This window comes from Danio rerio, chromosome 9 (genome assembly GCF_052040795.2).
Source record: "Danio rerio strain M-AB ecotype USA chromosome 9, GRCz13ab, whole genome shotgun sequence".
In the NCBI taxonomy this organism is placed as follows: Eukaryota; Metazoa; Chordata; class Actinopteri; order Cypriniformes; family Danionidae; genus Danio; species Danio rerio.
In genome coordinates, this window is record NC_141029.1 from 34,496,346 (window position 1) to 34,508,412 (window position 12,067).

Sequence of the window (12,067 nt, forward strand, 5' to 3'; positions counted from 1 at the left end):
TCTTTTTTTAATTAAATTATTTTCAGTAATATTGACTAATATGAAAATGTTCACATGATTTACTTACAGTAGTTTGTAAAGTAATATTTTCTGTCTTATAGATTTATTATTTAAGAGACTTGCCTAATTGACCAAATAAGTGGATCTAATTGGATAATCATAAACATTAAATAAAAGTTAAAAAGGTATTATTTTTTATTTTATATATCAGGTCTTTAGTTATGATACTCCCAAAATTATTCAGCATAAAGAAACAGAGTTTTTTTTTTTTTTTTTTAACAAAATTCTCAGCAGAAATAGCAACAAATGTATGCAGTTTCTGTCTGGCCCTAGTTATTGGTAAAAGAATGAAACTTTGAAAATACTTGAAATGAACACCTTTTTTCTCATATTTTTTATATATATCATTACGATTCAAGAATTCACACCTAGCTGATGATTAATCATAAGCTTGTTTGGCTTGCTGTCCCAGGAGAGAGCCTTGAGCTCAAGGGATCCTCAAGTCCAGGGCTCCCTCCTTTGCAGAGCGAGAGGGGAGATTGAGCTCAGGTAGATTTCAGAAACTCCCCAGCTGAAGTGCCTAAGGTGAACTACTTTGAGAAGGTAAGATACTGAAGTATGGAGCTAGACACAGTGGCCATTTGGCTTAGTCTGTTACATGACACATATCTTTACGGAGGGAGTAAATCAGAAAACCCAGGGGAAACCCACCCAAAACAGGGAAAACATGCAAACTCCGCACAGAAACACCAAATGGCCTAGCGAGGACCAGAGCCAGCGGTGTTCTTTCTGTGGGGCAGCAGTGCCACCCAACCTATGACAAAAAAGTAGGAGAAGGGGAGGAAGGGGGATTTCTTCCAGGCGAAGATAAACGTGGAATGAAGACTTTGGTTATATATAGTAACTTAGGAATCATATATTAATAATAATAATAATAATAATAATAATAATTAAAAATAATAATAATAATAATATCAATCATAATAATAATAATTCCTTACAATTATAAGCCTTTTTTCTAGACACTCAAAGCACTTTACACGATTGAGGGGGGTCTCCTCATCCACCACCATTGTGTAGCATCTACTTGGATGATGCAACAACAGCCATATAGCACCAGACCGCACACCACAAACCAGCTGATTGGTGGAGAGAAGACAGTGATGAAGCCCATGGTAAGGAGGCCATGATGGACAGAGGCCAGTGGGCAAATTTGGACAGGATTTTCCTATGTGGTATCCCATCCAGGTATTGATCGTGCACTGACCTGCTTAGCTTCAGCAGGCGACCATGTGAGAGTTGCAGAGAGCTAGCTGCCAGCAATTTGATTGGAGGATCATGATAAGCTAATGCCGGACCGGCTGTCGTAAATCATAAGGACGTGATCCTCTCGAAATTAGTTTATAAATAGATTTTAGTTAAGGGCAATTCCCAAATAATATGGTCTTACCAATAGTACATTCAAATTAAATTTCTAATCAATGTTGAAATAAAATTAAAAAAAAGTATTAGGGCGACGCAGTGGCTAAGTAGTGCTGTTACCTCACAGCAAGAAGGTTGCTTGTTCGAGCCTTGGCTGGGTCAGTTGGCGTTTCTGTGTGATGTGTGTGTTTGCATGTTCTCCCTGCGTTCGCGTGGGTTTCCCCCACAGTCTAAAGACATGCGGTACAAGTGAATTGGGTATGCTAAATTGTCCGTAGTATATGAGTGTGAGTTAGTTTGTGTGGATGTTTTCCATATGCTGGATAAGTTGGCGGTCCATTCTGCTGTCGCGACTCCGGATTAATAAAGGGACTAAGCCGAAAAGAAAATGAATGTAAAATGTATTTGATTATGAATTTTTCTGATTTTTAATTTAACAAATAGTGGTTAAATGCACTGATATTATAAATAACATAGTAATATTCAAAACCTTTTTTTCTGATTTTAATTCAGTATAGTGTAAGTTGATAAATGTCTTTTTTATTTAAATAAAAATAATATAAAGATTTCAACTCCATTAATGGTTTTACTACTATATTTAACCATTAGATGTGATATACATTTTGCATGTTGGATCCTTGAAATTACATTTAAAGTACTTGTAGTATCTTGTCAAATTGTTAATTTACACCTACCTTTAGGACAGGCTTTAAACCCAGACTTTTGCACAGCTGCACAGTAAATCTGTTTTACAATTAGAGATATGTTATCCAAAAATGTTTAGCCATTTATTCACACTCAAGTGGTTCTAAACTTTCATGGATTTATTTCTTCTGTTGAACACAAGACAAAATATTCTGAAAAATCTTGGAAAATACTGTATGTCAATGGTGGCCGGCTTTCCGATATTCTTCAAAATATCTTCTTCTTCTTTTCAAACAGTTTTGGAACAAGTGGAGGGTGAGTAAATGATGACATAATTTTTATTTTTGGGGGTAGGTAAGTAATTAAGGTAATCTAAAAAAATGGGACAACCTAGTTTTGACAAAAAATGAAATATATTAACTCGATTATTCATTCATTAATTTTATTTTCAGCGTAGTCCCTTTATTAATCTGGGGTCACCACAGTGGAATGAACTGCAAACTTATCCAGCATATGTTTTACTCAGTGGATGCCCTTCCAACTGCAACCCATCACTGGTAAACACCCATACACTCATTCACACACATACACAATGGACACTTTTTTAAGCGTACCCAATTCACCTGTACCACATGTCTTTGGACTTGTGAGGGACACCGGAGCACACGGAGGAAACCCACGCCAACGCGGGGAGAACGTGCAAACTCCGCACAGAAATGCCAACTGACCCAGCCGAGGCTCGAACCAGCGACCTTCTTGCTGTGAGGCGACAGCACTACCTACTGCGCCAGCGCGTCACCCTTAACTTAATTTAATACTCGAACTCGATAACTCGAAATATATCTAGATGCCATTTTCTTATCTAGCTACACAACAGACATAACATCCTCTAAATCTCTCACAAATAACTGCCTATTTGGCAACCAAGCTGTGCATTTTCCACAATAACTTTCACAGTGCAATGTTGACATCTCTGATGTGACTTCAAAATACACCCAGTCGGCTTGACACTGGGAAGCAAGAAATTGAAAAAGCAAGTGGAACGGTGATAGTGCAAATGATCCAAGTAGTGGGAAATGGCATACCATTTCCAGGGGTGAAAGCAGAAGAACAGCCAACGCTATTCCAGCCTCTGTAGCACCTGGTTTCTCTCAGGAAGAGTGTGTGGGGAATGGAGAAAGGAATGGCGGTGAGCTCAGGGGTCTCGTCAGGGACAAGGCCAATGCTGTCTCTGCTTTGTGCAGCTCTAGGTGGAATCAGAGCTGCAAGGTGGCTTGTGTTCGCAGGCTTGGGGGTCTGGCTAGAAGCAGTGTTAGAGGCTTTCGAACTGATTGGGATCTAATTTGTTGGCCTTTCGGTGGGGAACGTTTTCCAGCCACCACCCAAGGGAGTCTGATACAGGAGCCCTGGAGCTCGCTGACTGACAGCCTGTGCAGCAGAAACCAATGGAGCCATTTGGGAAAAGTGGACTGCAGAAAGGTGTGGAAGGGATCAATGAGCTATGATCGATGAGACAAAAACATTACATTTTTTCTCAGACCCTGAAACGGCAGCTCTAAAAGCTATTTCGAGAACACTTGCTTAACACAACTTTTAAGTCTTCTGAACTCCAAATTCAAGCAAAATATCTTCTCAAAACTCAGGGCTTGAATAGATAGTCAAGTTTGTTTAGCTTTTTTTTTTTCGTCAATGCAACGTAAGCACCTTGTTATCTGTTCCAAGATCAGATGCTATTAGGATTGGGAGCGAGCAAACAGCTGAAGGCCGGGTATCCCTGTCTTCATGTGCTTTTATCTAATCTACACGCCTGAAGATGAGCTGGACTTTGAATCCCAAACAGACAGTGTGTAGCTTGCTTTGTTTGACTACAAAATAAAAGCCGTTTCAGTCAGGTTTTCTCTCTGAGCAACAGCTCGCACACTGTAGAGAGGTTAGTATTTTGTATTTTTGTTAGTGGTCTACTTTTTCCTGAATGTTTTAGATCTAACAAATGTCTAGTTACATTTTAGCTAATAAAAAGTAAACAATTGTGACATGAATAAAGTTTTGGGCCTTAATATTAATTGTTTTTTTAATTAAAACTAGGACTGAGCGATTATTCAAAAAGTATTCGATTTCGACATTCAGAACCTATAACCAATCAGATTTTTTCAGGTCAATTTTTTCAATTACTTTTCCTACCACATGTGGAGTCTCGTGACCCCACTCAGCTAAGGCTACTTTTTATTTCTGCATCGAACGCTTGGCTATGGTCTGGTGCAGCTGTCATGCGTTCACATACCTGTAAACCTTTTAAAAAAATGTAACTTTGTTGCAAGATTGCAGTACTTTGACGATGACTGGAAGCTGCGCCAGAGTCAGCACAATTTCCATTACAGTAAAATTATTCTTTACATTAAAATATTTACTTACAGAAAATTCAAGAAATGCACTGTTGAAAATATTATTTACAGTGTAAACAAGACTTATTTTATTTAGAAGAGAAACTGTTTATTTTACACTGTTAATATTAAAAATTTAACATTAAAATTAATACATTTTGTTTCCAAGAGTGATAGTTAATTATTTTCACTTTTTATAAGAAACAAGTGACTGTTTTTTCAGGCAAAGTGTGTTTTAATTTCAGTTGTTCAACGTTGACGTTTAATACATAATCATAGACAGCAGATGTTTCCTTCAATTCCACTCAATTAAGTAATGCACGCTTCAGTTAAAAAATCTTTCCCTTGTAATATGTGAGCATATTTACTGTACAAAACTTGTTCAATAAATCAATCAAATAATTGTTCATTAATCATAATCGAGTTAAAATGTTCAATTAATGGAGATTAATAAGCTTTTGCTTCATCCTGCTCCATTTTTGACCATGTTAAAATAACTTTTTTTTTGTTTAAGATATTTTATTTATGTTATTTCTGTTTGAAAATAAATAAATCGAATCAAATTTTGATTTTAGGCCAAGCCCTGATTAAAACCATATTGTATATGATCAACAGTCCCTGCTAATGAGTGAATATGAAAAAATAAATAAACACTTACTGTGGTATTACTGCATTTTTTTCATTAAAATTTTAAATAAATTCTTCAAAATGCCAAAGTAACAAAAACTACAAAACTGTACAAAAAATTTTTAACAACTAAACTTGTTCCAAACATACCTGGGTCCAAATTAATGTAAAACAAGTAACATTTCTTTTTTATGGTTATATCCCTTAATAAATCATTTAAAAAATATATTTAAAATATTGATGATGATGATGAGAGTAATAATAATAATAATAATAATAATTATTATTATTATTATTATTATTATTATAAATAATGTGTATTTCGAAGGTCTTATTGATTGTCTTATTTTAATAGTTTATTACCCTTTTTATTACATTGTCACAAATAGTGTACTTGCTGAAGCAAATTATAGTTTTATACACCTTGGTTTCATGGTGTTTCAAAGCACCAGCATAGCAAATAGTCAGACTCATCAAAACCTCCTATAAAAGCATCCTGAACTCAAAACAGCATTGTATGTTTCAAATAGAGTTGTTGAAGAACCATCTCAACACCTTCACATGCAACTTTTTCTCCTCTTCTAGTTTAAGGTCATGATACTGGTGTTTGCATGGGCGCACACACACCACACCACACACACACACACGGCCAGAGGAAGCTCTGTTCATGGGTTCTGCCTGCCCAGCATCAGGCTAAGTGCTCTTGACAGCCAACCGCACAGTTATTAACTGTGATCCGCCACCACAGGGTCCGGGCACCGCGGCTGCGGGGAGGGTGCAGGATGGGCTCTACACCCACACAAAGACTGCTTTCAGCACTCCAGTCCTCAAACAGCTCTAATGCACACTTACTGTACTTTCACTTACATGCATGCAGGCTCTTTTTTAAACTCCTGCTCAACTTGTGGGTGTTTTTTGAAATTAGATATGGGCCATTCCACCAACAACTCATGCAAGAGCACCCTAATAAACTTACAAAAAATATTGTGGCATACCATGGTACAGTAATCATGGTATTAAAAATAGGATTGTCAATTATTAATACTGCATTATATAGAACTGAAAGTAAATGAATGAATGAATGAATGAATGAATGAATGAATGAATGAATGATAGCATTCCCACTGGGCTGACTGATTATATTCATTCATTCATTCATTTTCTTTTCGGCTCAGTCCCTTTATTAATTTGGGGTTGCCACAGCGGAAGGAATTGCCAACTCATCCAGCAAATGTTTTACGCAGTGGATACCCTTCCAGCTGCAACCCATCTCTGGGAAACATTCATACACACTCATTCACACAATTTAGCTAACCCAATTCACCTATACGCAAACGCAGGAAGAACATGCAAACTCCACACAGAAATGCCACCTGACCCAGCCGAGCCTCGAATCAGCAATCTTCTTGCTGTGAGGTGACAGCAATACCGACTGCGCCACTGCGTCGCCCACTGATTATACTTCAATTTACAATTTTTTTTAGCATTACAAGTTTTCTGAAATTCTATTTAACTCTTGTGCACTGTTCAAATTTACTACCCTTTTGTTATGTTAGGGATGAAAGCATCCACTGAATTAAGCTGCTGTAAAAATGCATCAGATAAATATTTTTTTCTATTTTTTTGCATAAATAAAATCTGTTAATCAACCTCAGTTCTGATCAAAACTACTAAATTTTTTATAAAATTACAGAATTTTAACTCTTTAATTGCCAAGTTTACAAATGATGTTACTGCTTTGGTGGAAAAAAAACACACACAAAATTACGTATTTTCAATAAAAAAAGTAATTGTGGACTGGATTTTTTTACCTTTTATGGCAGTGTTGGACATGTAAAGGATTAGTAACAACATTGGCTTTGATGCATTGTTAGATTTTTTTTTTTTTCATACTTTACTGTTGGTGGCTTTTTTTGCTTTATTGACTTCCATTATAATCACATAAATAAACAGTCTTTGTTTTTGTTTACTCCATGTAGTTCTGAGAGCTGAGATGCATATTTTGATTTTCTCAGACACATCAATGTAAGTGCATAAAGATCACTCTCACACACTCACAGACACTCATAAACACACTTTAATTTGCAGTTATACTCCATATAAAATTCAATTAAGCTTTTGTTGCAAAGGCCTATCTAAAGGGTTAATGGTGCCAACTGATGATGAACGGTAAAAATTACATATCGGACCTCTTCCCAACAGGGAAACCACCAACAATCAAAAATGCATGATTATAATATGTCATGGTTTTGTAATCAAAAATGTAGTTATGATGGAAGTCAATGGGTCAAAAACAGCCACCAAAAGTAAATTGTGGAGTAAAAAAGACTATTAATCAAAAACAATGCATCAAAGGCAATGTTGTTTCACATGTCCAACACATTTTGTGTGTTTTTCTCAACAAATCAGTCACATAATTTATAAATGTGGCAATTTAAAAGTTAAAACCCTGTATTTTCTAAGCAATTTAGTAGTTTTGATCAGTACTAGGGGTTGATCAAGAGGTAGATTTATGCAAAAAAAAAAAAAAAACTTGAAAATGCATTTTACAGCAGTTTAGTTAAATGAATGTTTTCATCCCGAACATAACAAAATGATAGTAAATGTTTTTTGTATTTAGTTTTTTTCATTTTCTTAAAATATGTATGTAACTTAAGCGCAGAAAACGTTATAGCCAAATTAATACTCAAAATTAACACAGAGTGATGAAAAAATCCCCAGCAGTACAAAAGGGTTTAAAAAGCCTATGAGCTATCGTCTTATTTTAAGCCAAGTTTACGAATAAAATTTTTTTTTTTTACAGATTTTGACATATCTTCTGATCACTGCAAGAAATCTGAAAATATTGTCATCAGCCAGAATAAAAAAGATATTTCCTTATTTTGTGTAAGTTCTAGCAAAGTGATAATTTCTGGCTCAGTGCATGAAAAAAAAAATAGAAAAAATTAAGGGGGGGGGGGGGGGGTTAAATCTATGCAATTGACACCTACGATTGCAAATAAAGTGGAGTAAAATAAACACAAACAAAAAAGGAAATTTAACATGTTTTCTTTCCACCAGTAAAAGCCAAAGCCCCAAATCTCAAAATTTACCAGTGCATAAAAAATGAATGAATAATGTCTGTAATGTCTTGCCCAAATGATTACCGTATCCAAGGTATTTACAAAACCATGTCACTGGTGATAAAAGCTGAAGGGGGTAAAATGGGACAGAGCCTCTCTCAGTTCCAGTTGAACGCAAACAATTATAGGATATTAGGACAACCTGACCCAGTAAATTCTTGTATAGCAGACATAAGCAACAAACTTAACTAATCAAGACTGGTGGTCCAAGCGCTGTTTGTGTCTCTGGATTCATGACTCTACCACCTCTTCCTGAGGATGTGGACACCAAAGTCCAGTTTCAGCCCCCACAGTGGTGCATTAGCCTGCGGAATAGCGACGCACTGTATTCGAGACCATCCATAATGACAGTTGTCTATGTTTAGCTCTGAAAATATTTCAATAAACAGCATCTCGTCCTCACAAACAGACGGACTGAAAAACCCCAAAGCCACTTTTTCCTGCCTGCATTTCCCATAATTAGAGCCCACAACTCGCTGTTAAATAGTTGAGGCTTTTTTGCCTTTGAATCGACAGTCTTTTATATAGTAGCACAGCGTACACTGGCCGTCCACAGCCGCCTTCAAAGCAGGAGTGGGCTGAAGACGACTGACATGTATTATTCTACACAAGCGCTGCCTTTTGTTCACTTCAGGCCTCTGACCACAAAATAGCTGGATTTGTCCATCAAGAGCTGCTATTCTGGATATCCTGTTTTTCCCCAATGTGTGCTTCTTATATGCTGGTGGAGCTCTGATAACCACATGCAGCTAAACATGACACACATTATTATTATTCTTATAGCTGAAGCCTTGTACAAAAATGTGCTGTGGCAGACAAAATACTATGGTACAGTAATGTAAAAATGGTTTAAAATAATCACTGAAGAATGTGGTCATATACCATACTATATATAGGAAATGACTTTCCACAAACATAAATACATTTTTTTATAAATAATAGTAATACAGTAAATGGTTATTATTAAAAATAACACATACAGGTTTAATCTGAACCATTATAGTAATATTAGCGGCAGAAAATATTAGTAGTAACAGTAGAAGTAGTAGATTATTCAAATGTAATTGTAAAAATGCTTTTATTATTATTATTATTACATTAATAATCCTGTTTTTAATCAATTAAAATGAATCTAAAGGGTTCTCATTTCAATAATCAGAAATTTATGACATTAATAGTCGAGATAAAATTATTGTTTGGAACAGGATGTGAACATTTAAATTTCTTATATTATTATTATTATTTCCCATAGTGCAGAATTGGAAGGGCATCCGCTGCATAAAATATATGTTTGATAAGTTGGCGGTTCATTCTGTTGTGGCGACCCTGATTAATAAAGCGACTAAGCCGAAAAGTAGACAAATGAATTAAGTTGGCGGTTCATTCCGCTGTGACAATCCCTGATTAATAAAGGGACTAAGCTATAAAGAAAATGAATGAATGATTATTATGATTACTATTATTAATAATTAATAATAATAATAATAATAATAATAAAAGATAATTATGACTGACAAATTCACATTCATGTTAAATTATTACTTTTATTAAACTAATTACTAAATCTGTAGTTATATGGGCTCTATTTACCTTACAATAAAACATATTTAGTATTAAAGCAATAGTTTACTCAAAACTGAAATTCACCTCATCATTTACTCTCACTTACGTGGTTTTTAGATCTTTAGGAGTTTCTTTGTTTTGTTGAACACATAAAAGGTTATTTTGAAGAATGCTGGTTGTTGCTAGATCAGATATGATTGTGGCCGAAGTTAAAGAGAACTATTTTTATTATTTATTAAATTTCCCATTTATTATATTTTATTAACATCTACTCCCACCCCAACCCTAAACCCAACCATTACAGTAATGTAAAAACAGTAGTTGTGCCGAGTATTATTTATGCTATCTATTAAATTACCCAATAAATTGTATTTTTTATTGCCTACCCCAACCACAACCCTAAACCCAACCATCACAGTATTGTAAAATATTCATTTATGCAGTGTCAAAAAATACTACGATAATGATGTGCATATCGCACTTCTGGCCAGGTGTGTATCTGATCTGGACTTTACAGGTCCCAGCAGCTAGCATTATTCAAAGCATCTTCTTTTGTGTTCAACAAGAAAGAACTTCAAACAGGTTTTGACCAATGGGAGTAAATGGCAAAATTTTAATTTTTGGGTGAACTATCCCTTTAAAGGTTGGTCTAAATAAAAAAGAAAAACACTTCATCCTGATTCTTACTCAACATTAGCAAAAAACGGTGAAATTTAACTAATTAAATCTATTAAACCATTACCAAACCATACAGCAACATCCGGGTGAGTGGAAGTGCTGGCTTTGACCCAGGACCGCGCGGAAGCCCCTATAATTGTGTCATTAAAATCTACGGCCTGACAGAACTGTTTAGAACCTCAAAAATCTGTTGAAAAACTGTTCCCAAAAGGAGTGTGTATAGGCGTGTTCCCAGACCTCATCTCATCTCAGCGGTGCTTTACATCTGCGTCCTTCAATCCCACACGAAGAAGAGAACACTGCCCTCGTGAGGAAACTTTTGTGTAAACTGTATGTCTGTTGAAAAAAAAAAACATTAGGAGAGAACTTCAATCAAACATTAAAAACCGATCACTGATCATTTTTAAAGCATCTACAAACCTGTGTGACTGCAGATATCTGTGTGGCAGAGGAGAATATGACAGTAATAAAAGAAAAGAATGACTACTGCGACGGTTGAGTTAACGAAATCATTACGAATCAGATCAGTCCGATTCCTTCTTGATTGATTCACTGAAATGAATCACGAATCTCACAGTGAATTGAGACGACCTTCACACATTTTCTTAAACTAAAAGCCTAAAGCTTAAATTCCTCAGTCATTTTTTTTCAAACGTATTTGATTTAATTTGCTGAACACAAAAGAAGGTGTTTTGAAGAACGTTGATCAATGATGGGCATTGACTCGCATTGTTTTTGGGAGAGTGGGGATGGTTGCAACATATTCTCAGTTCAGTTAGACACTCCAATCTGAGAGAAATCAGCCATATGTGACCATTCCTTCAGTATCAAACTCATTTTTAGGTAAAAAACAAATGCATAAATAAATATAAATATATTTTTTTACGTTCAGAAAATTTCTCAATGTTTCTCATAATATTTCTCAATTTTGTGTTATTCATTTATATGATTTAAATAACTTTTTCTTAGCTTTAAATATATATAGCTAAATGTTAAAGCTATTGTTTCTCCCTGGCAGACAGTTTAATCAGGGTTGATAGAGTTGGGACATGCTGTTGCAACTGTTCCCATTTACAAAATTAATTTAAAAGCTGTAATGTACAATTTTAATTTTATCACAGTTTCAATGTGATTTAATTAAAATTAATTATTTGACATAAAATTCAGACTATTAAAAGAACAAGAAACTTGAGCTTTGAACTTTGAAATGAAATAATTATCCTTTCAAAGTTCAAAGAAGTAGCTTTGTAAAGGTTCAGTCTAGATTTTCTGAAAAAAGATTTTTTTTTTTTTCAGTTTTTTTTAGGCTTGATAATTGATTGTTGCTTGATCTTTTAATAGTCTTTATTTATATGGCTAATTTAACACATTTAACAATTTAACCAATTTACATTTTGTCTGTTTACCAAATATATAAATAAATAAAATCTGATGTTTAAATTTTTTTTTTAATTATTACATTTTAGTGAATGTTGCAACTGTCCCCCTGCTTGGGGTCAGTTGCAACTTTTGACTTTGTCCGTTCATGTTTAAATCCTGCATATTATTATATGTACTCATATTATAGCGATGTAGTTGTGTGTCCAATAGATGTGGGTTTATCATATTAAAATTTTGGGTTTCGACAAA

The 12,067-nt window shown here is 34.9% G+C and overlaps 1 protein-coding gene across 2 annotated transcripts in view; it reads right to left on the minus strand.

Annotated features, from left to right (window-relative positions):
• Window positions 1-11,050, minus strand: part of satb2 (SATB homeobox 2) — an 81,215-nt gene extending 70,165 nt beyond the window's left edge. Inside the window, exons 1-2 of one of the 2 annotated variants that reach the window (XM_087266776.1) lie at window positions 10,859-11,050; window positions 10,676-10,774 (exon numbers count right to left, since the gene is read on the minus strand). In XM_087266776.1, coding sequence (XP_087122902.1) covers window positions 10,676-10,680 — 5 coding nt within the window. In that variant the 5' untranslated portion in view covers window positions 10,681-10,774; window positions 10,859-11,050. Of the gene's footprint in view, window positions 1-10,675; window positions 10,775-10,858 lie in introns of those variants that run through there. The other variant, XM_087266779.1, reaches the window with a different exon arrangement.
• Between the last annotated feature and the right edge of the window lie 1,017 nt (window positions 11,051-12,067).